General features: G+C 38.5%; 2 protein-coding genes across 2 annotated transcripts in view; one reads left to right on the top strand and one right to left on the bottom strand.

Annotated features, from left to right (window-relative positions):
• Nucleotides 1–527: 527 nt before the first annotated feature.
• crabp1a (cellular retinoic acid binding protein 1a) lies at nt 528–20,259 on the bottom strand. The gene is made up of 4 exons (XM_038704966.1): nt 19,923–20,259; nt 16,286–16,464; nt 5,870–5,983; nt 528–905 (listed from the first exon to the last, which is right to left on the bottom strand). The coding sequence occupies exons 1-4, from the start codon at nt 19,990–19,992 to the stop codon at nt 855–857; spliced, it is 414 nt and encodes a 137-aa protein (XP_038560894.1). The 5' UTR covers nt 19,993–20,259; the 3' UTR covers nt 528–854.
• A 4,221-nt stretch (nt 20,260–24,480) lies between these two features.
• The window catches only part of wdr61 (WD repeat domain 61), an 8,497-nt gene continuing 6,840 nt past the window's right edge, over nt 24,481–26,137 (top strand). Inside the window, 4 exon segments of the mRNA XM_038705616.1 lie at nt 24,481–24,616; nt 25,052–25,117; nt 25,229–25,256; nt 25,905–26,010. Coding sequence (XP_038561544.1) covers nt 25,106–25,117; nt 25,229–25,256; nt 25,905–26,010 — 146 coding nt within the window. The 5' untranslated portion in view covers nt 24,481–24,616; nt 25,052–25,105.

The following is a 26,137-nucleotide window of genomic DNA, read 5'->3' as shown; positions in this document are numbered from 1 at the left end:
TAAAGATCATCACAACAGCTCCTAAATTGACCTTGAGGTGACATTGTTTTGTTTAACTTCTGTTTCCAATGGCATTTGAACCTCAGTTCTTATTTGGTATTTATTTAAAGTTGCTGTGTGGAGTTTTTGACCATTAGTGGTGCCATGGAGCAATACTATGATGAGTAGGTCCCTCTACTTCTGCATGTACATGTGCATGAGCACTTGGGTGATGTACAAGCTCCTGCCATCTACAGAGGGCTTTAATGCAATTGTAGGCATGCAAGCCACACTATCCTCTAATTGACAGTTGGTGGCAGTAATGTGCCAAGAAATTTAGCAATGTACAAACAAAAGGAGACAAAGATAAAGAGTCTATGCTGATATAAATAACCCAAATTTGAAAATTTTATGTTTTAAAAAGGAAAATTGTTTTGCCTCAAAGATTGGTGGGAAACACTGGATGTAAACATAACTATGTCTGTTTGCACATAAACTCCATAAGATAACTTTAAAAGAAAAGCATACTATCAAGAACGATGCTTTGATACTGTTTGTTCCATATTTTTATTGTTTCCTGACACTGAACATGAATACAACGAATGACTAAATCCTACGTGAATAGCTGACACCAGGGTTGTAGATGTGGAAATGAGATATCCAGCTACTGTACTGCAGATACAATACTCACTACAAATAACCAGATTACAGAGACATTGCTATTGTTTGTGGAGACTATGCAGATCTATGCTGAGAGGTTACACAGGATACTTTGCAAATGTGTTAGCGTGTTAGCATGACATGAGAGTTATTGGGTTTAAACAAGTCGTGGTCCAACTGGTTTTCTGCCTTGTCTTCATGAAGGTTGCAGAGCTTCATTCCCGGACGTAAATCCGTGTGCACACTACATCATCGGCCCCAAAAGTCTGTAGGAAACAAAAAGATAATTCTGCGTTTTAGACACCTGATAGTGATTAACCCAGTTAGGTGGCAAAGAAAATGTTACATTAGCTTCACATATAAATGCTGTTTGCTGTTCCACTTCAACAAACACGTGTGACAGTAAGCCTACTAGGCCGGATGGTCTGAGGCTGCATTCGGGGCAACAGTAGCCCTGCGTTTGGACCAGCAGAAGCTCTCTCATTGATTTGAATGCAGCCAGTCCATCAGCAAAGTTCAATTGGGCTCAACATTTGCTGCACAAGGCGCTGCATTGGCCAGTCAAATACATGCACGTGTACATGGTGGATTACATTGTAACGTGAATGCCATATTTCTACTGTTTACCTTACCAGTGTTGCAATGAAAGATGAAATTATTGCCGTCGTCATACATTTACATCATTTTTAAATCCTGTGTCACAGTATTATAAACCTCTGCAGTGTTTTGGCATCTGAAAAGCCTTCAAATTATTTACAGATCTGTTCCTGGATTGTATTTCATGTCTCACCTTCATCAGCAACAAGGCACACTCCCACCAACTCACAATGCAAGGGTGGTTGATTTCAGTCTGAAAGCCCACTTAGAGTGCCTGAACCCTCTCCCCCTACACCTATTCAACATCTGAACTGGGTGGGCTGTGTCCAACAATTTCTGTAACTTTCCAAAACCAGTAATTCAACAACCATGCCCACCTTGTCACGCCTCCACACACTGTGATCAGCCAGGTTTGTGCAGGTGTAACAAGGCAGGATTATTTCGTTTTACATGACTACTTCTGTCTTTTTTTGTGTGAATAACAAAGTTCACAATGAATGTCTTCGAGTAGAGACTGTCCAAGTGTACACCCAACTGGCAACCTCCAGGTCTGAAAAGTGAAGCCAATGCGAAAGTGCCTTAAACGGCATACTTTCTAACAGCCAACAGGGGGCGACTACACTGGTTGCAAAAAGTCAGATGCATTGGAGTCTATGAGAAAATGACCATACTTCTCACTTGATTTTTAACCTTACTAAACACTTTTCAAATAAGTTTATGGTGTCTATCATTAGTCTTCTTCAATAATCAGACAAGAAGGGTATGCTTCAGGGCGTGGCTACCTTGTGATTAACAAGTCGCTACTAGAGCGACCTGTCAATCAGGTTAGAGGCGAATTGCATCCACTGCTCTGCGTAACCATACAGTGTACATTTAACTTGCCATGAACTTGTTTCAGGGTTTTAGTCTAAGAACTTTGACTCTTTCACACTGTTCAGTTTCAGTTCATCAAAGTTAATTGTAACAATTTGGCCGCCTAAAAATATCTTGTTTAGCATTTGGTTGAACTAAAAGACACTCTAAGGAGTCGGCTGTTCTTTTTTTTGCTAAGTTCATGTTAAGTCTGTTTTCGCTAGCCAAAATTAGCATACCAATTAATATCACAGTTACGGTGAATTACAGTGAACTAGATTGTTTCTTTTTTCTTTGCATTCAGTTTTGGAATGAAAGAGCATAAGTTGTTCAAAGATTGTGGGGTTATGATATTATTACCATATTGTTAGCTTTGGCCTAAAGTTAAATCTCTTAATGTCAAGAAAATCCTATTAAACAATGATGTATGTGTCACAACATCACAGTCAAAATGATGCCCATCAATCTAGGTCATACTGCAGACTGTTGATGATGAAACCAAAAGAAACAGCTTAGTAACGGATTTATGTGTCCTTTGAATGCACAAGCTTGATGTGATGGAGTCCAACCTTCTGATGTGCCATAATTTTTTCATTTTATTTCAGGCTGATGTAGCCAGAGAAAATCCACACGACTTTTCCCTTAAAGTGTTTTCTGACTAAACCAATTAAACGGATCATGCAAATCGCATGGAAATGTGCCCCACTTACAGTGTGAACTGCCACAGACAATCAGACCATTGCTTTATGATCGCTAGTCTTCCTTTGAGTCTCGCGCTGAAGCTTTGCAATTGTTTGGTTGTCTCTGTGTCTGCTGTCTTTTTTTTACAAACGGATAGTTTTGATTCAGATTCAGACAGTGTTTGTTTTGGTTTTTCGTTTGTCCCAAAAGAAAGAAGCTGTCTTGGTGCAAAGATGACTCAAGTCTTTTTCTCTAGAGAGGCTTAACATTTTCCAGGCTGTCTATGTTACTGTATTTATTTATTCAGCATCACATACTGAAGCATTTGAAAAGTGCATTTGCTAAAGTTTATGAGCAGGTATCTTTAGTTATGGTCTCAAACTGCAATGATTATTTCCTAACTGATGTTGAGTTATTTGGTTGATTGGTTAGTGTGAACATCTATTGGAGTAATTGATGACATTTCATATTTACTTGTGTGTAGATATATAATAGTTACAATCACAGCCAAATATTCTCCCTTAAAGAGGCAAACTATTTCAGCCAATTCTAACTGTGTAACCATTTGCCTTTCTGTGTGTAGTTTGCATGATCTCCCCGTGTCTGTGTGGGTTCTCTCCGGGTGCTCCGGCTTCCTCCTACCGTCCAAAGACATGTGGACTAGGTTGACTGGTGACCCTAAATTGTCCTTAGGTGTGACTGGTTGTTTGTCTATGTGTGTGTGCGATGGATTGGCAGCCTGTTCAGGGTATACCACGCCTTTCGCCCGATGTCAGCTGGGATTGGCTCCAGCCCTCTGTGACCCTGTATGTAGGATAAGCGGTTGACGATGGATGGAGAAGGCAGTTTGTTTGCCAAAGGGCTGGAGAGCTGTACAAGAATGAGTGTCTGCAGGCAACAGTGAAGAATAGTGGAGGTTCCTTTCAAGTTTTGGGTTGCATTTCTGCAAATTTGGTCAGAATAATTGGTCTTTGCACTGCTTAGTAGTTCTGACAGATTGTGTGTAGAGTGCCTAACTACATAGAAGAACTGTTCTCCAAGATGTTTGAGCCGCCCTCCCTGTCGACTACCTTCAAAATGTCCAAGTGTACCTAGAATAATTAATGCTGTCTTTAAGGCAAAGGTAGATCATACCAAATATTGATTTGATTTAAATGTTTCTACTGTTCATTCACTTTGTATTTTGTTAATTAATCAATATAATGTATTCATACCTATTCACAAGCATTCTTATTTTACAGCAGTTTTTTCAAATGTCTAAAACATGTTGCACAGTACAGTATTTCAGTTGTTTTCTGCCAAAATAACCAATGTAATCGTAGCATTTACAGCATTATTAAAAACAACATTTATGGTTATGTTTAGGCACTTCGTTAAAGTTAGGGAAAGATCGTGGACTTGGTCTGCAGTGACTTGGAACATACAAACACTTGATTATTGTTATTTCAACATTTAACTGAAACCATGATCTTTCACTAACCTTAACCAATGTGCTTTTGTTGCTTAAACCTATCCACAGATGGAACTCAGGTCTCCAGTCCTGCAGCTGTTATGGCCTCCATCTACCTGAGACAACCTCCCAGTGACTCCGGTGTCCTTCATTCACTCAAGAAAATTTTGCCTCTGAACACAATCAAGTTAGTGATTAGCCTATGTTTGCCACCACAACTTAACTTGGGGGGAAAATAGTGATTTTCAGACGGAGTTGTCTCTTTGGGTTTTGATTAAATTAGAAACAAAGTGGTCATTTCACTTACTTTCCACACTTCCTTCATGCTTACTCCAACACAATCAAGCTGCTGTTGTACCAAAACAATGGCAGATGTCTCAGGCGAGTGATGACAAGATTTTCTTGTTAGCGTTAACAAATACAATGTGCATGCAACCAGTTTCACAAAATTTCCCTATCTGTAAACTCCGTTACAGGAGGAATGTGGCTCAGTGTAGCTTTTTGCTGTTGATACTAAAAAGTAAATTTTGGGACTCTACAAGCTGTCTGTCTGCTGGGTTGTATAATGGTGTGACAGCAGGGACTGAGGTGGGACTAAGGTGAGAAGAGCAGGGGCGCACAGAGACTGCTGTCAGAGCTCGGTCAGGTCATTCTCCTTTTGTACAAGAATGCTTCAGCTCCTCCAGGGCAGCTGGTCACCAGAGCGTCACATGCTTTAACACATACAGCAACACATTCTGCTTTTGTCACCTAAACATTAGAAAACATTTCATATGTTCTGCCTTCTTCTCATTCGAAGCCATGTGGATCTGCTAGTGGAATATTGAGTTAGTATTTAAGCTTTGAAGGCACAAAAAAAAGGGCTTCTCTGCTTTCCTTTACTTGCTTCTGGCCGGTAATATAAAACTATGCAAACATCCTGTAATTACTTTTTCAGCATCTTAACCTTCTATATTGTTGTTTCAAGCTTTTGCTTTTTGGACATTTATCTTTCAAGTACTTGAGGAACAACAAAGCAGAGCGTGGGAGCGCTGAACGTTGGGAGAGTAAAGCTGTTGAGTCCCTGAGAACTGTTCGTCCAGTCCATTGGTCTTGGATGCTCCCCTGCACATCATTTGAGGGGCTTTGGACCCCATTGACGTCTGCCCATATTAATCTGGTTAAATACAAGGGGTATTACTGCAATGTCAGCAGTAGCAGCTCCCCTTGTTCTCCTTTCACATCTCACCGTGGGGTGGATGAAAGCTCGGCTTCTTGGGAAACGGCCTCTCTCATTTCCTTTACGAATTAATCTCCAGGGTGACTTCATACACTCCCTGCCTCATTTCATTAACTATTTCTCAAACAAAGTAGACTAGCTGCTCGAAAATCCCATTGTAATGCATCTGATGTCTTCTGAGTCTCCATGAGAACAAGCCACATAACAGACAAACCATACAGATTAGCTACCTATCAGATCATACACTCTCTGTACTTAGGATAACATTTGAAAATATTTGTCTTCTTCGTCTTGTATATCCTCTTTTCGTTAAGCCAAGCAATGGCCTGAAATAAGAGTTCACTGACTGACTGAACTTCAGAGGCTCTTTCATAAGCAATAATCTATTAAGAGGCTTTCAGTAAGATGGTGAGTCATTGCTGTGCGCTCACCAGTGTAAGCTCATCGCCATTTAGCTCTCGGGTCCAGTAGGTTTTGGGGCCGTCGCCATCCACCAGAGTCTGCTGACAAGAGATCTTGTTCTCCGACTCCCAGGTGGCGAGGCTCTGCAGGGAGAAGGACAGCAAGGTGGGAAGGTCAGTATGATGGTAAAACACATTAGTAAGACGTATCGTTAATGGGTCACTAAATAACAGGGTATATTACCAGCATCACTAATCAATGTTGTTGGCTGTGGTCAGAAATTTGGTCTGTTGCATTTGTAACCATACCCAACAGGTATGTCACAGTGAATTGACACACCCCAGTGTACACTTCTACATCACTGCACCAAGGTGAGAAGTTAAAGTGTCTATAATAATTTTAAGAATTATAAAGTATCCTAAAACTTACAGAGTCATCACCTGACTCAGCTTTATGGAGCTTTAAAGCAAGTTTATAGCATTTTCTAATTCATTCTCATAATTCTTTTTTTAGCTGCTGCAGCAGTGAAAAAGCTCTAAAAACCAACTCTATGCTACCTGCCCGCCACCAAACAGAAGATAGACATGATAACAGATAAGCTGGTGAACATAGTGGAGCATTTAGCAACTAAATAGCTAAGTTTGTTCCCTTATGAGTCTGGCTTTCTCGTTCAACGTCGCTGGCTGACCTCACTAGCGCTCTTGTTGCTGAATGAGAACAAATCCCTGCAGCCAGGATCTAAAATCTGATGGAAAACCCTCCCAGATGAGTAGAGGCTGTTATACCAGCAGGTTGATGCTTGTAGTTTTAGAGTGAGATGTTCAATGATCATGAATGTGTGATGTCCCCATCCCATACCTTTGGCCAAATGTTTTACTGTCTAGTCAAAAATACATAAGTCCTGTGCTAATTCATAAACAGAGCAATGTAATATTGTATAAAAATCAATGGCCTAAGTCTTTAACACACTAAATTCTCTTGGCACTTTGGTCGGTCAGGGTCTCCATCTGCTAATTTCGCTTCAATAATATTTCAGATGATATCAACAGGATCAGTCAGATTTTGACAAGTAACTGACATAAATTGCCTATTAGAGAGTTGGGAATTCATAAAAGATCAGGATTGAGGTGACCCTGTGGCTCTAATTTAATGGAGAGGCTTTATAATTTTAGTCAGCTTAGGGTCTGCACTTGTATCTCATTTTCTCAACTGTCTATTGTCACAAAAGGCTGTTATGTTCGAGGTTTATCATGACATTTTAGGAAATACACTTATTACATTTCTTATTGAGGGTAAGTGATACCAATCTAATATTTGTCAGCTAAATATTAAGATGAAGGCAGGAGACTAGCTTAGCATAAAGACCAGAAACAGGGGCAATCAGTGAGCTTTAGGTGCTATCGTTTTTGTGTTTTAGCGGTGCTGGGCGGCAGATTCTGTTACAGTTGAACATAGCTGCCTCCCTCTGTTTTCAGTATTTATGCTAAGCTAAAAAGTATTAAGCCTTTTCCAATCTGTGTGCTAAGATATGCTAACTCTTCTGTCTGTAGCTTCATATTTAATAGACAGATATGAGAGTTTTATATACAGTCTTCCAATCTAAAACTCAATAAGAAAGTGAATACACTTGCTAAAAAGCATTCATTTAATGTCTATTTTAGAGTTAAATTTTCCCAATCAAGTTTTTAATCCAAAGATTGGCCTACTCTTAAGTGTTGGCTTCGCGTTGCAATCTGAATCTGATTATATTTTCCCACACTGTTAAAAGTTGTTTTTCCTCTCATCAAAGCCAATTGCATTTTCCTTTTCAACGTCTTAAACTAGTGATCCCGCTCCAAAGCCTGCAACCGATCAAAGCTGCCATTGCTTCATCCAACTCAAGCACAATGTTTATATCCAACAAAATACAAATCTGGACAGGCCTATTATGAAGAACCATCACATAAAGCATTTTCATGCGTGGTAGCATATTTGTAGGGTTGCTCATAGACAATTTGTTTGACAATTTGTACATTTTTGTATTTTATAAAGCACCGCTGCTCAGTGTTGGAAGAAGCAGCCGCCTCAGTTTCCCAGAGGCAAATGTTAATCACCATATCAAAGGTAAGTTAAACCATCATGGATCCCCGCGGGCTGCCGTCCACAGACTTTGCCAAACTGAACAAGAACAGGGCTTTTCTACAGCTTTCTACAGCTCTCCTTCTGATTTTTTTTCTAATAAAGCCAGAGCCCAGAGAGTCGATTAGTCACGGCTCCATTTTAACGTTAGCATCAGTCTCACAGCCTCTGACTTGGATGGATTTTCCCTCATTCTCTTCAATGGGCATTAAGTCACAGAGAAATTCTCACACAGTCTCTCTCTTCCACGTAGCACACCAGAGCTTGTGCACACACATTTGAGACCAAGACAAATTCATCATGTTTTTTCTGCAGCTTTTTACATATCAGAACATCTGCTGCCTTCAGCTTTGATTCAGTCTCTTACAGACTTTAGTGTCTCTGTTGCTTATCAGACATAGTGTGTCGAAAATTGGTAGAACATCTCATTTCCTGCTTGGTTAAAAGTTTTTATGTCGGATTTTTACAGAATTCCTTTCAGAGCCTGAAATAACACGCTGTCTCCATCTTGGACTCATCTCTTCCCACAGTTTGATCACATTATCTCTCCCACATCAGTGTTTGCTTGTCACCTTTCTCTCTCTTAGTAGCAAATGCCTTTGGACAAAAATAGGAAGCACAGCTGCTCTTTATCAAATCCACTCATATTTTACCACACAACAGATATCACATCTGAGTCCCTAATTACCACTTAACTCTGACTGCAACAAAAAAATCTGGCAGTAAAGAACTCCATTCAAAAAGTCCCACCTTCTTGAAAGATGGGTTTCCAGAAGAAGCTATGGTCCTAATTGTTCATTCCACATCCAAAAGGTGTCCAGACGTCTCATTTATAATGGTAGTAATTACAAATTAGCGTGAAAATATTTTTTTTGCCTTGAGAGAAACGATACACAGATTCTACAAATGAGGCCACAAAAATCCAAAATCCAACATTCAGTGTATATTAGAATCAGTCCAAAATAATCAGTCTCACCACTCACTTCTACAACAGATTTTTGATTTGCCTGTCATTTGCTGCAGGCCTGGTCCTGCCTCTCCATGATAAATGCAACAATGTCAGAATCAAAGAAATCAGCCGTGCTCGAGCCACATTGGTCTCTATCTGTCCTGGAAGTACATTCCACTTTTATCCAATAGCCCCAAACTTCTGCGAGGTTGCTGAGCTTTACAGATAAGAATTTACCTTCATCATCACATTATAGGATTACCTGTCAGGGGTGTATAGTCCATTATTATCTTGTCCTTGAATGCCACTGTTTCTTAAGTCAAATACCTTTAGTGTTCTGGCAGCTATTCTGCTTTTTCTCTGGTCCTTATTAATACAACATCTGCGCACCCTTTGCCCCATGGCACATCAAAGTCTGTCTCTATAGCAACCAGCTGGGTTAAAATACTCCATTTGTCTTTTAGCCCAGAAGTGACTTGCTTTGTTGTACACTGGAAAGTGTTGCTGCACTGCAGACACTGTTTTATTTCTCAAAACTCATTCATCAAATTTATTTTTCAGCAAAACTCAACCTCTGCAGCACAAGGCAGCAGTCTTAGAGCTTTTTCCACCTATACAACTCCATCTATCAGAACAAGTACATAATCGCCTCATTCTGACTTCCACTCTGCACTCAAGCCCGTCTGGTGTCTGTTCCTCTGTATTCTCTCAGCCTGACAGGAATTATCACTTTCTCCTTCTGGAAGTGAGAAGAGACCGTCTGATCCCTCCCAACTCATACAGATTAACTGGAGCTTTTTAACCTTGTGGCGGTGTTAATCAGCCCTCTGCTCTACGCCAGGCACAGATCAGCGCCTAATCCCTTTAACCACAGGGGCAGCTGGCCTCAGCCAAAACCCATTTAGGGCTCTCCTGCCAACCACCACCTGAGAGTCCGCCAACACCCCACACTGCCCCTCGCCGTCCCTCCAGCACATGTCACACTGTGTCAGTGGGCGCTGCCTCCTGCAGGCTTAGCTTCACTCTTGCGTATGATTGCCACAGAAGAACACAATGGTTAGTGAGAGCCAGCTCCTTGATTTCTTCTTGGTAAAAATAAACAAAATATATACTACAGTTGATAATTATTAAGACAAAGATTTTCTTATTGTGTTGGCTCATATTGGATTTGAAATGATTGCGATGGTAAAGTTCTGGCTTTCATTTGTAATACTCAGATCAGTAGTATTGGATTGAGCTAGTTCAACAAAATGCCCTAATTGACAACTGACAAATGACTACTGTATGTTCCTTGTGAAAATGGTAAGATTATTTTCAGCACCGCCATCAAAGTATTTATTTATTTATATTTTTTCTATCAAAGCACCATAATCTGGCAGCGGGCCAGGTATTATTGTTGGCGGGCAGTTTTGGCATGGGTCTATAATCACAGAGAGAATTAATGTGTTTCCCTTGTCAATGTTTGTATAAACTTTATCTAATATGTGGTTTATAATGGACTGTGGTGCAGAAACAGTGACAATGTTTCACAGTCTTGGCTTACATTTTCAATGTTATCTGTCAGTGGCCAAGTCACAATAACATATGGTTCTACTGAATAAAAGTTAATATAATTTCTTAATAAATATACCTAAAGAAACCTCATTTCTTGACTGGCCACTCTCTGCTGTCTCAGAAGAGACACCTTTTGTGCTGTGTGAGACACCGTAGCTGGCCTACGCTCTTTGAAAGGTTAGGGGGCAGTGGTAGACTGGACCGATGGTTGCAATTCACAACCCTCACCACTAGATGCCACTAAATCTTACACACTGAACCTTTAAACATGCAATGACCATTTGGGAGAAGTGGAAACATGTGAACACAACATTGACATCTGTAAGTAGATAAGGCAAACTTGTTACCAATCAGTTCTTTTCACATCCAGCAGTTACAGAGCAACACTATCATTCATTATTATATCCTTGTGTATTGTCAGTAGCTTCACTTCCTGGTTTTTATTTTTATTTTATAATTTTGGTGTTTTTGTCTAGCTTTGTTTCCTGTCTTCCTTGATTCTTCATGTGTCTCACCTGTGACAAATTACTCTGCCTGCTTGTGTGTGTGTGTGTGTGGTGTGTCCCAGTATATGTTGCTCTCAGTTGTGTTCAGTCTTTGTTGCCTTGTAGTCATATGTTGAGTGTCCAGCTCAGTGCTCCGTTTTCCCTGGATTTCTGGATTGTTTCCTTGTGTTTGGATTGCTGTGCCTTTGTTGGACACTGTGTTTGGAATACTTTGTGTTTTATTTCGACATCCTGTAAGTGACTGTTATCATTAAAATAAACCTGCAAACTGCAAACCTTTGGGTCCACACCTCTGTTTCCCTGCCTTTCTGATAGCAGAATATCAGAAAACCTAAAAGAACACACAGGCAACGATTTAAACAGAAATGGACATTAACAAAATTACAATAAAACCCAAGATCTTGACAGCTTGTGTATTAATTGGAAGTTTGAACAAGAACGTAAACGGTAACTTCAGTAACTTTTAACCTCAACCTTATTTTTCCATGTTTTTGTGTCTATGTGACTTACTAGGACAACATTTTTTGAAATTCGTTCAGTATTGAGTGAGCACTCTGCAGTCTGCAGCAGCGAAACAGGGCTATAACATTATCCCTGCGAGCAATTGCAACCCATGAAATTACGTCCACTAAAGTGCTTATTTTTGGCATTGAAAAGCTCAGGTTGTTATTAAAAGTGTCTGACAACACTGTGGAAAGGATGCATACAGAGATGGACCTTTTTTAAAACAGAAAGACCCAGAAACAGTCACTATATCGCTCTTGTCATGCCACCAGACACCAATGATCAAAATATTATATGTCATATATCATAAATATGATATTTTTACAAAGCAGAACATGGGATTTGCTGGTCTAACATTACCGCTGCCTCGGTGAGTTAGTTTGTTTGTGTTATTGTATGACTTTGTTGTTTTTGTTGTGTTATTGTTTGACTTTGGTTTTTTAAAGGGTGAAAACACCAAAGTTGCACCAAAGCCCGTTTCGCTGCCGCCAACTACAGCGAAACGTGCTTGCTCAATACTGGACCAATTTCAAATTAGTCACACAGACACAAAAAACATAGGAAAATAGGGTCCAGGTTGAAAAATACCAAGTTACACTTTAAATCCACTTTAACTTTATAGTCAGTTTTGAAATTTAAATAAAGTGTGCTGACTGCACTGTAAGATTAAAAAAAAGAATCATTTTTGTAGGCAAATGCTGTGATGCTGATGCCCAGACCCAAACAAGTGGATGTGGCAAATCTGTGATGACAACTCGACTTGATCAGCCTCAGAGAGGCGTCATGTGACCAAAAGCCACACTGAGAGCCGTCTAACCCTGCCCAGGACCCAGCATGCCCCAGGGCACAGACAGAAGGAGCCACACTGTCTCCTGGGATCTGAAATAGGTCATGTCTGCTCTCCCTGACCGCAACATGTAGTTTATGCTTTAAAATAAAAGGTACAAAAATCTATTTAGCTCTTGTTTAAGTATCTATGTCTTTACAAGCATTATGTGAATATGTGCAATTTTGCATGTTATGCATGACGGAAATACACAGATAAAACCCCTTTTATGAATTCTGTACTGCAGTACTGCACATACCAGAAAGGCATTGTGGTTCCCAGAAAATACATATCTCCAATTTCTCAGGCTTTTGGCTGACTTTTGTTAACTTAATGTAGTGTATGCACACAATTACACATTTTTCTTTTGCAATATTTCCTCCCACAAGCATGAAGATTAGACCTAAGAATTTAACAGGATGATGAATTTTCTGTTTTTTTACACCAGAAACCATCCCATCTAGCCATTTTGGAGGAGTAGCCTTGGAAAAACAGGTTTATATATTTATTAATTTATTTTGTTAAATACTGTTTATGTGATCAGAGCAACTAGGAGAGACATATTTCCTTGCTGAAGGACACTTTTTTTGGCTTTGTCACCAAACTAACTCAGACATCATGAGCTGTAATGTGCTCATTTCCAACAGGTCACATTTTTGTAATGGTCAGAATTACTTTCAAATTCACAAGTGATCTAAACTCTTCAATTACATACTTATGTAAATGTGTATTTCAAATTGGGCCTTTAAATTGGACCATACTCATAGTCAGCTATAAATATGGCCTTTCCAAAAATGCTTCAGTCCTCCAGCTTTAAAGAGTTATTGTTGTTCTATGATTAAAAGATTTATAAAATTTGATTGAAAATTTTTCACCATATGAAATTTGAGGGTCCCATTAATTGAGTATGTAAATATCTATGTTCATTTGGATATATTGGATTTTTGAATGAAACCCTATAATTGTAGAGGTCGGTATTAATGCCAATATGAACATTTAAGATCATGGATTGGTTTTTCCTTAAAAATATAACTAATCTCATCCATAAAACTCCAAATTCATCCAGTGGTTGGAGAAACTTGAAAAATTATACTGTGACTGTCAACAACCTCCCACCCTGCATCTGTTATGCATCTATCCTCTGCTGCACTGCAGCCTGTTCTTCATGAAAAGGTTGTAAATGCAGATGGATGAGCATATTGCGGCACAGCTCTAACTTATTTCAAACTTGTTTTTCTCAAGGGGATATAACATGCACCTATGGATGGTAGGGTGTATGCCAATTTGAGAGACTGTCCTGATTCAAAGCTGTTCTGTGCTGCTGTGTCCTGAATCAGGATTTACACAAAGACAAAATACTTTTGTTCTAATATTGCACCTGCGCAACATATTACTTTAACATGATTACAAAAAAGTCGCCTTACGTTAGTGACGTTGGACCAGTTCAATTCCTTCCAGCACCACACCCCAAAATTTGGAGATTGTAAGGTTCTGATTGACGTCATGTCTGCAGGTGTTAGAATGATGGATTTTCTTCCTCGTGGACAGTTTGATTGAGTATAAGATAAATCATTTTAAATTTTGGACCATAGACCCAAATCCTTCCCTGAATTGTAATTGGTTGTTACTGATAACAACAACTACATTTACTTAGTAGATCCAATTTCAAAAACATCTTAAAACTGCTTAAACATACAGTTTTATGTGCATTTAGAACAGTAATTACAGTGTAATAACCCAGAATAGTATCCAATACCACATACTCTCTAACTATGCCATATAGTGAAGTTACATACTTTGATGGGAGGACTATAATTAAGCACTGTAATTTGTCAGTTAATAAATAACAGCCACTTTTATGTGGCTCCTTGCATGTTTTGTTGTCCCCTCATCTGTCCATTTGTGTGAGAGGATAACACTGGATAACATGTCAATGTAATTTACAAACTGTGTCCTTACTGATGCCAAACAAGACTCTTTTTCTCTTCAGCTCAGACACTGGTTGCTAAGCAGTTGGGCGATAAACAGATATCACCATCTGGACCATTAATGCAAGATTCTCGTTACCTGAAGTGACTCAGTGGCAGTGTGTTTTTGCTGTGACCCTTCATTGTTTAGGTGGAATTTAATTGTTGAGTGAATTGTTCCAATAAACGCAACCAATAGCACATACATCACACGGTTGGATAAAAAGGTCAGCTTTGGGAATGTCATCTAATAAGTTATAATATGCATAATTACGCTCAACCTACATTTATAACGCAGATGAAGTAAATGTCTTGAGATCATATCAGATGTCTCTAAGAAACCAGTTTACTCTTATTACATATAACAGAACTCAGACTACATGTCAGAGCTTGAAGAGTTTTTGCTATTTTAAAAGTTTTTTTTTTACAGTTTATGAAGTATTTTAGCAGAATTTCTAACAAGTTCCAAGAATTTAGAAAACCTTGATGTTCCTGAGAAAATAAATAAATTAAAGCATACATGTCTTTTCGAAGCTTTTCAGACCTGTGTAGGAGCTCTGACTCTGTCAGGATGTGAGAATTCCCCCTTAGGGACTGAATTGCTTCAAAGAGAAACTCTCATCTATCCCAACTCAAGCTATCCTTAATTCAGCTTCACAGACGTGAGGATGATACCAATGGATGAAACTGCAAGGAGGTATTAATTTTTCATTTAACCCTCAACAACAATAGCGTGCAAATAGCTTTGAAGACTTTGACTGAAAACATACAAACACACAGAATATCCTGAAAATCCAAATGATGTGAAAAGGTTTAGACAATCCATTAAATTAGATATCTACATATGTTAGGATTAAAGTGCTGTTCCCTTTCTTACAGAAGCAGGTTTAATCACTCAACCAAATGTTGAGTTTTAAGACATTTGTGGCTCTTCAAAAGAAAACTTTTTGTTAATATGTGAATATATCAATTTTTCTTCATTTCTTTAGCAATTTAAAGAAGAATTAGACTTTGACTCAAACCATTCTGGATCTGTCCACACACACATTGACTTGTGTGACACCCTTTTGTTTTTTTCTCTTAAAGAGGACTTAGACTGACTTAGATTCATTCCGTGGAGACTTACCACAACCATATCCAGCACATGCCTAATCCCAAAACTGAAACTGAATGTAACCCAGTCATACTTTTAACATAACCATAATCCAAGTCTCAACCCCAAAGTTTGTTCATTGACCTTAAGGGGTCTCCAAATTTGTCCCCACTTGGAAGGTGAGTCCCCACAATGTGACCGTATGACTGGAGTTTGGTCCCCACAATGCCATTAGTAAAAGTATGCTAACACACTAATGACTGTGACATCATCCATTTGCAGTGCTAGAAATGTTTCACAGAAATGAAGCAGATGTTTTATATTTGAATAAATAAATTACATTTCAGTAACATTTAAGGACCATACCAATGGTTTTGAATGCTTTAGTCAATTTGGTTTGAAGTCCCTTAAACTCAACGCCACAAGTAACAATTTTGCAAACATTCCTGTTTCCAGGCAGCCAAAGGTTTCCATCCATTTTTGTATAATATGTCAAACAGCAGCATCTTAAAACTCAAAGTGTGGGGCATCCTGGTTGTCTATTGGTTAAGACATACCATAAAGCCAAAATGTCTTTTGTTGCATGTTATACCTCTCTCTTTATTGTAAAAATAATGTAATATTGACAAAACAAAATTCAGCTCTGATGTTCTCTATCATGGTTTACACAACTCAAATAGTCTATAAATATTCTGTTCACGGATGTTCATATTGTGTAGAAAAACTAGAACCCACGACTTTCTTGCTGTGAGGCAACAGTGCTAACCACTGTACCGCCGTGCCGCCCCTGTAGTATACATGATTTGTTGTTAAAGAACTAAAACTGGCAAAAACAAAGGTATCCTCTTTAAAGCTACAAGTTTTACATAAGCATTTATGTGCCATATTTCAAATATGTGCTTTTTGCAAGACTCATTTTCAATTGTACCTTGCACTTCCGTCCATCCACCGTCTCCTCATCAAATTCTTCACCAATGTGGAAGTTGATCTCGGTGGTGCGCACACTGGTGGATGTTTTGATGTAGAACTTCTCACCGTCCTGACGGATCTCCACATGGGGGTTGGAGGCCGCTGCCACAGCCACCTTCCTCAGCATGGTGTTCACTCCTGACCAGGAACAACGCAGGCCAGAGCAACAACAGGGAGAGACAGGGGTTAGTTAAAAATGCTGTTTCATGACTGTTTTAATTGGTTAGCAAATGCAATAAATATGTGTTACCATTCATGAAGCTTCTTACTGGTCACAAACGGAGGTGGCTTAATACTCCATAAAATCAACTTTAACCATGAGTGATAGATATAGGTGACAGGAAGCAAATGGGCTGATTTGAGAGCTGAGAAAATGTACGGCTGCATTTTGGTCGTGTGAATGTGGTTCTTTTGTTTTTGTTACAACAAAATCAAATGCACCTGTGTGTCTGATAGAGACAGACACAAATCAGCACAAAAAGGAGAAAGAGAGAGATGAGGTCTTTGTCATTAGTCATTGCCACTACGTTCTGTTGTCTTTCTATTGTGCTTTACCCTCAACCCCACCCAAATTTAGACCTCTCCAAGCCCTCCTGCCTGCTTCTATCAGACGCTGGTCCTTATATATAGAGGTACATGCTGGCTGTATGTCTCCTTGTATTTCTGTGTATGGTGAACGTGAACGTGAAACTAAGTTTTAACCAAGAATGACAGATATGTAGCTTTTTCAGAGTATAGACACAATAAATGCTCTGTGGCTCTGACTGAAACCTCAGCTATTCCTCAAAACTAAGAGAAATCTGTGGAATTTTGCCATTGTGGTCTGTGTGAGGGATTATTCAGCCGTTTCCACAAATAAAAGAGAAATGTGGAGGATGTCAGGGCAAGTCAGAGCTGGATCTTGTCTAGTGGCTCTAAGAGTGGCGATCCTGCGTGTGGCACTGTCTGGGCTTGTGGCAAGACTTTGGCATGCGTGGTTTAACTCTGAAAGGCCATCTGGTTTTATGTCCGGCCAAAGTCATGGATCTTTTATTTTATTGGCCTCTCCTACCACCGAAAAAAAATTGCATATATAGAACACCTATATCTTTGCAAACGAGTAGTTAAAAGTTTTTTTAAAAACTAAATTCCCCCTTAATTAAAAACCACTGTGGTTTGCTTGGTCAACACCCAGGCATAAAAACACATTAATTTGACAGCTTACACTCGACCCCACCCATGATCTGAAGGATCACGCCATGTGTTGTTTTAGCATTAAATATGTATGAGCATCAGTGAGCCAAGCAGTCTGTCCTTGTTTATGACAAAATTGAAAGATTGTTCTCAAAATAAAATTGGCTTACATTTCAAATATTAGACATTTTTATGCTTCATTTATGTCTAAATCAGAGGTAGAAGGACATTAAGCACCTAAGTTCCTCTGCCAACATTATTATAAGGAGCCATTAGCAAGAAGTACATGTTCTTAGAGAAAACTGGGACAAGGCTGGAGAAAGGTTAGTCAGTCATTAAAGATATTTTCCTCAAACACTATTAACCAAGTGTCATAGGTTTCTGCTGATTCCAATGCTCAAAGTTAAACTTCAGCAGTTTGTCTTGTCTTTGCATTTCTAGACTAGAGTCCCCATTTACTCAGGCAAGTCTTAAAAAAGTCTACGTTTTTGCTCAGTAGTAAAATTGTACATGTATATGAAGTGTAGACTGTTTTTACATTCTTTGATCAAATGCAAATACATATGCCTGCTCTTAATTAGCAAACTGTGAATCTGATGGATTCGTACAGCTCTGTTCACTCAGAATGTTCTTCTGCTATCTGCACCCTGGATATAACAATCCCCTCATACTGTACAGAAGCCTCAAACTCAACAGATAATTATGAAGATGTTGATGGACCTGTGGCACTGTACGGTATCCAGCTCCCTATTGACCAAAACCTTATTTAAGAGCGAACGAGTGATCTGCTCAAGCAGATGCGGGAAATGTATTCTCGAATGGATGAGGTGCTAAACTTGAAGAAGTGACTGATTTCTCCTTAGACTCACCAGCCAATTGTATGGATAGATGGCTTTTGAACCTTGCATCAAAACAAAACATGGGATGGGGTGTTTTTTTGGAGAGCATTCTGTTTTGAATTAGTTTCAAGTTTTTAGTGGTGTTTTAGGATGATCAGGGCTTTGTCAGTGATTTTAGGGTCTTAAAGAGAACTGTAGATTAACATATAATGTTGGCAATAATCTATATTTTTCATATTATCAACAACTTACATGAAAAGTCAAACAATTCCCTCTTTAGTCTATCAACTCTTCCTGATTACCTCCCTATGTCTGTACTTCTCTGTATTCCGCCCCAAGCCCATTCATTCCTACTGAAGATGTAAATCTTTTATTAGGGTTCACAAATATATATATTTAGATTTTTCTTAAAGAAGATTTTCCCGAAAACTGCTAGGCACTGTGGTTTTTAGAAAATGGCACTCAAACAAGAGTAAATAGTGCATTTGCTGGGGACTATTTTCTGCTGTGGATTAATACACATTTGGTATTTACAGCAGCAGGATGATGCATTTGAGGTTGATTCAAAATTACCCAGGTTCATCATGGCATCAGTAAGGACACAGTTTGTAAATTACATTGACATGTTATGTGGTGCAACAGTGTGGCATGTTATGTGGTGCAACAGTGTGGCATTTCTTTTTTTTTTATAGCTTTTGGACAAAAAATTACATCTATGGCACAGCGGAATAATCTACATCTTCATCAGGCTTTGGACACAAAGGGAATATTTGTTAGTTGTATACCACAAAGTCGAGGCTTTCAGGGTCGAAAATGCACTCATGTGTATGATGCAGCAATGCACAACTGTTTCAGCTTAGCAATAATAAAACTGTTCATTTTTCAACTTAACCTTCCCAGTCTGTGCTAAAACAGGGACCATTCATGTCTAAAAAGTTCTAACTGTGATCCAGTTTGGTGGAAACAGTTCATGGACAGTTGTTGAAGGATCTCCCTGTACTCATGGTGGGTCTTCTCCCTCAAGATTTCTACATTATTCTAAAGACACAGCCTTTTTTCTGTGTCTGTTTCAGCATTCCCGGCGTGACGAAACGCTGCAACACAATTGAATGACCCAGTTAGACTGGTCCAAATCTAAACCATCACAACCATCAGTTAAGACTTAAAAAGGGTAAAAAAAAAGAAAGGACCCAAGAGAATAGCAATGGGCTCCAGAGACCTCCCCTGGCATTGCTAATGCATGCCCTACTTAATGCTTTACATGAATAATGTTGTGCCTCCCTCCTATCTTCATGCAACAATACCACGTCTGTTTAGGCTGGAATTCAGCATCCAGTGTTTCATATCTCCTGTAAAGCCGAGGGATTTCCCATCGGCAGCATCTCACCGTAGATCTCTGCATTCTTTTCCCAGGGAGCCTCTCTGAACAATACGATGTTGTTGCAAGTCTGGCATGCAATTCTCGAAGAACAAGAAAAGCCTTTTTCTATATGGACAAGATGGATAGTCAACCTCATGCAGGGATGTAGCGCTGACTATGGAGGGGTGAGAGGAGAGGGAGAAAAGAGAGAGGAGAGGGCTTACCCAGGGCTTTGAGAAGTTCATCAAAATTCTCACTCCTCTTCATCTTCCAGGTACCGGCAAAGTTAGGCATGTCTGCTGAGGCTGAGTGCCGAAAGAACTGCCGAAAGAACCTGTTCCACGCTCTGATGCCTCTCTCCCTCTCTTTCTTCTTCCCTGTGTCTCTCTTTGACTCTTTCTCACCCTCCTCCTCCTTCCCTGTGCCTCTGTTTCCTCTGCTCTGGGCTCAGCCTCTTGTTCACACTGTTATACCCAAGAGTTTCTCTTGGGTTTTTTTTTTGTTTGTTTTCTCCACACACTCTCTTGCCTCGTCTGTGGGTCTCAGTGTGCCAGCTGAAATCTTGTCCTTAGCTCTTTTATAGCTACTGTCTTCAATGGGAGTCAGAGAAGGTCCCTCCCCCTGAAAGCTCTGTCCCATTAATACAGTAGAGAAAGACTGAGGTGTCTGCTTTCTCTGTGGATTAAAACCACTAAATTCATTCCTTTAAAGCGTATTATAGTACTTGTTTGTCAACACCTAAAATGGCAAGATGGTTCAAAAGGCCTTTTTTAAAAAGAAGAGCAGCAGCTCAGGTCACAGGCTGTTATTTTGTTCAGGGAATAAATTTTGTCAAACTCTGAGAACTTTTATTGGAAAAAAAACATTCAAGCTAATCAAGCTCTTCCACATTTAGATATTAAATGTCCAACTATAAAGGACTTTTATGAGTTATCTTAAGTTTTTTCTAGTCTGTCTCTACTCTGTTTCGTTCTGCACTATTGGCACCAATAATGAATCATCTGGATGTTTCCGTGTTGATTCCTCTCAGACATTAGGATGTGTATTTATCACATACAGATTGGATTGTATTAATTATGTATTATTATGTAAAGTGTGACCATTTGTTCTGCACTGTTGACTACATAGGAGCAAAATATTACAGTAAAACTTTGAACAAATTAGCCTCAAACCATTCCTGCACCACAAACATGGATCAAAGAGATGAATCCTCTGGATGTTTTCTCGTTGACTGAATTTAATAAGGAATTATGAATTTATTATATGTATTGTATTGTATAATATGCATTATTGATTAGCCTGTATTATTATGTAAAGTAGACAAGGTGTGATCATTTAGACTTTTTCACTGTGCATTGGAATTTCTTTTACGTAGTATAGTTAGTGGTACTAATTAGCAGTGTACTGCTGTAGGAAAACTATAGCTAAGGTGCCCTTGAGCAAGTGTCTCACCCTTGAACCACCCCAGGGAAGCATGACCAAAAGTTTAAGATCATTAACATGACTGTGTGTAAACTGACAGAATGAAGCAGAGCTTTGCTGTAATTTAAGTGTCTCTCCAAAGTGTCTCTCTAAATTCAAAATGTTATTAAACCTGCTTATATTATAAATTACATAAAATCATGACTAATAAATTCATAGTTTTCCTCAAGAAAAAAGAAATTCATACATACATATTATATCTTGTAATACAGCTTAATAATAAAAACTTGAGTTGTGACATTTTTGGTCAACATTATATTGTTACCCTTATGTTGAATTAGACACAGATTACCAAAAGAAACCTTTTAGAAACCTTTCATAAAACATTAGGATGCCTTTTTAACATCTGGCTTATTTAGGTTTTTTCAGCTAGAACTGTCCCTGTAAAATAAATTAATAAAATAAAATATTGCTCATCTAAATGGGCATTTTAATGAATTATATTTTGTCAAGAAAGCATTACATTAACCACATGTTGCCACATTATCAGTGGCTACTAGATGCCAAGTTACAGAACTTAACAATTGCAAATAAAATAGAGTATACAATTTTCCACAGCTACGCTTAAAATATGCTTGTAAAAATGTGTTGGTCATTATGCGGATGAGAATATGTGGCCCGACAGACAGGAACATCAGCCTAACGGGTGTTTCCTGTGTTTACATTTCTAATTTTGTAAAAAATTAAAAAATGTAGTCTTGTAAAACAGTTGACTGTAAAAAAGTTTTGTCTTTTTCTTTTCTGTATCACAATGACATGCTTTGTCAATAAATTACAGTACAAACAGTAAAAGCGTAACTGAGAATCCTGTCAAATCCCTTGCAGTGTCTACATTTATACTGCTGAAATTGAGACATGCCATACTGAAAAAGTGCAGCCTTCTGCATTTTCAATCATTGTCATCAAAACCTTAGCCACAGTATACAGAAAATACTTAGAGTACGCTGTTACATTGACAACATGGCTAAATATTTTAACTATCTTATTGTTTGTAAACCATGACACAAGGACATGTCATTCTGATGGCACTGACAGGTTCACTGACCTAAATATTTACTTTGGATTTTGAGCAAGTTATGCATTATGCATTTGCAGGTAATCCACTGTTGAGTGGAAAGAAATGCACTTACTGTTTTGCACATGTTAAGGATGACTTAATAATTTTAACAATTATAAGAATATTAGAAATATTAAATGTGTCCAAAAGTTAGGATGTGCCGGACAAATCTTTGATTCTAACTTCTGATCTTCATCTCTGTACAAGTATATGTCCATCCGATCTTACTCTATGTTTTGAATCAAATAGATAGACAAAATTAGAGAGAGAGAGAGAGAGAGAGAGAGAGAGAGAGAGAGAGAGAGAGAGAGATGATTGAATGTTTTATGGTTTTCTGCTCTCAAAGCACTTCATCTTGGCATATCAAAAATAATGACAACAGACGTCCTGCTTTCCTACCAGCATGCTGCAGCTAATGCCTTAACATTAGGTTCATTACCCGGCATAATTATATCCCTGAAAATACGAATAAATCACTTAGCTGAAAATAGCAGCACTGTGATCATTACTGCCTGGAGGACCAACAGAAGGTTGAAGTGCCTGAAGAAGAAATTAAAGATTCCAGTTCAGACTGAAAGAACAGATTTCAGATGTGATATACATGCACAATTTTGAAGGTAGAAGATAATGTTTTCGGTGCGCAACTATTTGTCTACAATTAAAACTTCTCCTATGAAGACATATTTTAAATGATTACAACAGTGTTTCACTAGATCTATATTTATTCATGTATCCTCTAGCCTCTACCTATGAGTTACCACAGGAGGAGTTTATTAATAAGTGCTTATATCTGCTTACAATTACATCACTGTCATTAAGGCCATGGCGTGCTCATCATAATTAGGATTACAACTGTTTGTGACTGTTTGTGAGGTTTTAACCATTAATTAGTTATTTAAATACTTGTACAACTAGCAAAAAATAACAATAGCTAATATCAGAATCATTTTGGGGCTTTACAAAATCCCACCTGTCAAGCTCTCTGTGTCTCTCACACACATAGACACACACTGCTCTAACTAGGACATCTCTCATCTCCTTCACTCCATTTGTCAGGAGATTCACACTGACATCTTTTCTCCACACCCCAACTACCCATTTTAGCTTTACTTCAGGAGTTATTTAAAACACACTGGCTGTATTTGCCTGCCTCCACTTGGAATAATTCTCATTTTTGAGTGTCTCAGACTGCTGCTGCAGCAGCTGTCAAAACATTAGAATGTTTTTCTGCTTGCTCTTCAAACTCAGGTTTTTCTTTTTCTCTGCACCATAGATATTTTACTTTAGGGCATTATTATTGTAGTCAAGATGAGCAGGAACATTGTTTTTTTTTTTTAATTCACCAAAAATCCATGAGTAAAAGAGTAACGTCTTGAATCCGATGGTCGAGATTGTAGACAGGGTGCAAACTACTGGGGAGCTCGGCTCCTCTTAACAAGACGGTAGCTCCCCTGATGGATCATGCCTGAATAAATTTCTATAGGCTATGTGTTTATGCTTTAACGATTTACTTTCATGTTTAGAGAGGCTGCTGTCAGCTCACCTGACCGATCCTCTCGGAGTGACGGGAGATTAATCAATACTCAATGACGTTATGCTGCTGTACCTCGTGCGTAAATGCGCGCAGCTTCTTTCTTAATGGGGAGACGATTCATCCTCTTTCACTTTGTAACTTGCCCAAAACTGTCAATAAAACGCTTCATAAAACAGCTATGAACAATGTCGACTAATTGACACAGTAATAATTACAGTTTTATGTGTTATTGTAATCAGTGATTAAATTACTGAATTGATTAAACTTTTGTTTTATTATGCATACTTTTTTTTAGCCTATAATCACGTTTTGCCGTCATGCCCATGTTGATTTTTCCTCACACCCATCTAACTAGCTTGTTCAATATATTTACCTGTAAAAGTATTAAGAGTTGAAATCATTTAAGCGTCTATTATAGTAATCATTTAAACTTTTGTTATTCCATGTCATTGTTATTTTATTAATTACACCCCACCCCCAATCAAGTTTTGCTGCCACGCCCATGTTGATTTCCCTCGCACATATCTAACTAGCTCATTGTTTATATTTACTTGAATACTAAGTGTTTGAACAATTTAAACGTCTATTATAGTAGGCCTAATTATTTTTCTATAAAAAAAAAAACGTCAATCGTTTCAAACACCTTTTGAACTGTTTTTTTAAACGCTTTTCTCTACAGTTCCGCTGGTGGCGATAGCGCGCTTCATACCTTATTTGCCAACCTGTTATTAAAGAAACGAAGAAGACGTAGAGCGGAAGCTACGCCAAATGTTGTCATGGCGTCTCACATGTAAATCGCCGAGCTTCAGAAATTGAATAAAACATCTTTTTAAGGAGATTTGAAGGTACGTGGCTGCATATTATACCAGAGTGAAATATTAACAACATATTGTCAGTTCAGTTGGTCCGATAAACTGGGCGACCACCTGATAATCTTGTAAATTAGCTGATAAATCAACAAACTGCACTTCGTTGCCAACTTGATGCAGAGCTAACCTACGATGATAACCGCTGCTAGACAGAGCTAGCTCTGGTTAGTCATGCAGTTTTTAACTTTTCATCTGTGCAACTGCACAACTATGGTGCCGTTAAAATGTAGTTTAATTTGTTATTAATTTATTCTGTTATCCCATAAACTGTGGTATCTCTAACGTTACAGATGTAAGCGCTTGTCTATACGGTTGTGTTTCTTGGTAGCAACACTAGCTAGAGACAGTTGCATTTATTGAATGAACATGGCCTGCTCTGTCAAAACTAACACACTTTAATGTTGTTTTCAGGTTCAAGTAATCTTAACTGGCCCTCTGACTCCTAGGACAAAAAAAAACAAAAACATGAGCACTCAAGTAAGCAACAAATTCAAATAGCTTCATATTTACACTCAACATATCCTCCCTTTTTTGTTTTCTGGGTGAAATGATTCAAAGATTAACTTTAAAATTGTGCTTTGATTTCAGTACAGCATTCTTTTCAAGCAAGAACACGGTGAGTAACATTATGAATGAACAGATCTCACTGTATAACTAAAGCTAATTTCCTTCTCAACAAGTTAGCAGTGATTTTCCACAGAATGTTCTGTTATTCAGAACTACTACTTTTTCCTCTATATAAACCTGTCTTGTTGTTGAACGATGAAATAAAAATCCTGTGATAGTCTGTTTTCCTTATTGTCAACACATCCCTTATAAGACTGCTTTCTAATACTGTCCAGAGCTTGATATAACTTATTCCTTTGTGCTATAGAGCTCCATTGTTCTCCAAAATCAATTAAAACACACACACACACGAGCCACACCATTGCACATACTCATTTATTATCATGAACATGAAGATTACTGTAGTTTTATGTTGAGTCAATCCCACAAACATCATCCTACTGTAAATTCTCACTAGCGCATCAAATGTGATTCACATCTTGATTAGAAATAAATGGGGTCTTGGCTGAGAACCACTGTCTGGGAAGGGAAGTCAAAGTATTCAGAGTCTAATAACGTGGGTGTTTTCATGGGATTTGTTGACAATGACAAAAATATAATAACAATACCAGACTTTCCCAGCCCTGCTTGTTTCTTGCTATGAAACACCTCTTGTACTCACACTATCCTCAGAGTTTTAATGTGTGTTTCCTCTCAGCACACGATGATGCTATCTGGACAGCGGCGTGGGGTAAAAGTGAGGCTGATGGGACGGAAACTATTATCACTGGCTCACTAGATGATATGGTGAAAGTCTGGAAATGGTGAGAATAGAAAAAAATAAAGTGTATATGTGTGTGTGTGTGTGTGTGTGTGTGTATATTGTGTATATATATATATGTGTATATATATTATATATATATATATATGTGTGTATATATATATATATAT

This window comes from Micropterus salmoides, unplaced genomic scaffold (assembly GCF_014851395.1).
Source record: "Micropterus salmoides isolate LMB-PRFRI ecotype aquatic unplaced genomic scaffold, ASM1485139v1 Ms_hic_scaffold_8, whole genome shotgun sequence".
In the NCBI taxonomy this organism is placed as follows: Eukaryota; Metazoa; Chordata; class Actinopteri; order Centrarchiformes; family Centrarchidae; genus Micropterus; species Micropterus salmoides.
Note: the sequence above shows the minus strand (reverse complement) of the source record. Positions and strands in the feature narration are given on the sequence as shown.

Excerpts from the sequence above, each read along its gene's own strand:
- crabp1a (XM_038704966.1), bottom strand. The coding sequence starts at position 19,992 with ATGCCTAACTTTGCCGGTACCTGGAAGATGAAGAGGAGTGAGAATTTT. Across the intron at positions 16,465-19,922 it reads TGAACTTCTCAAAGCCCTGG|GAGTGAACACCATGCTGAGG; the intron begins GTAAGCCCTCTC and ends GTTCCTGGTCAG. Across the intron at positions 5,984-16,285 it reads TGGATGGACGGAAGTGCAAG|AGCCTCGCCACCTGGGAGTC; the intron begins GTACAATTGAAA and ends TTCTCCCTGCAG.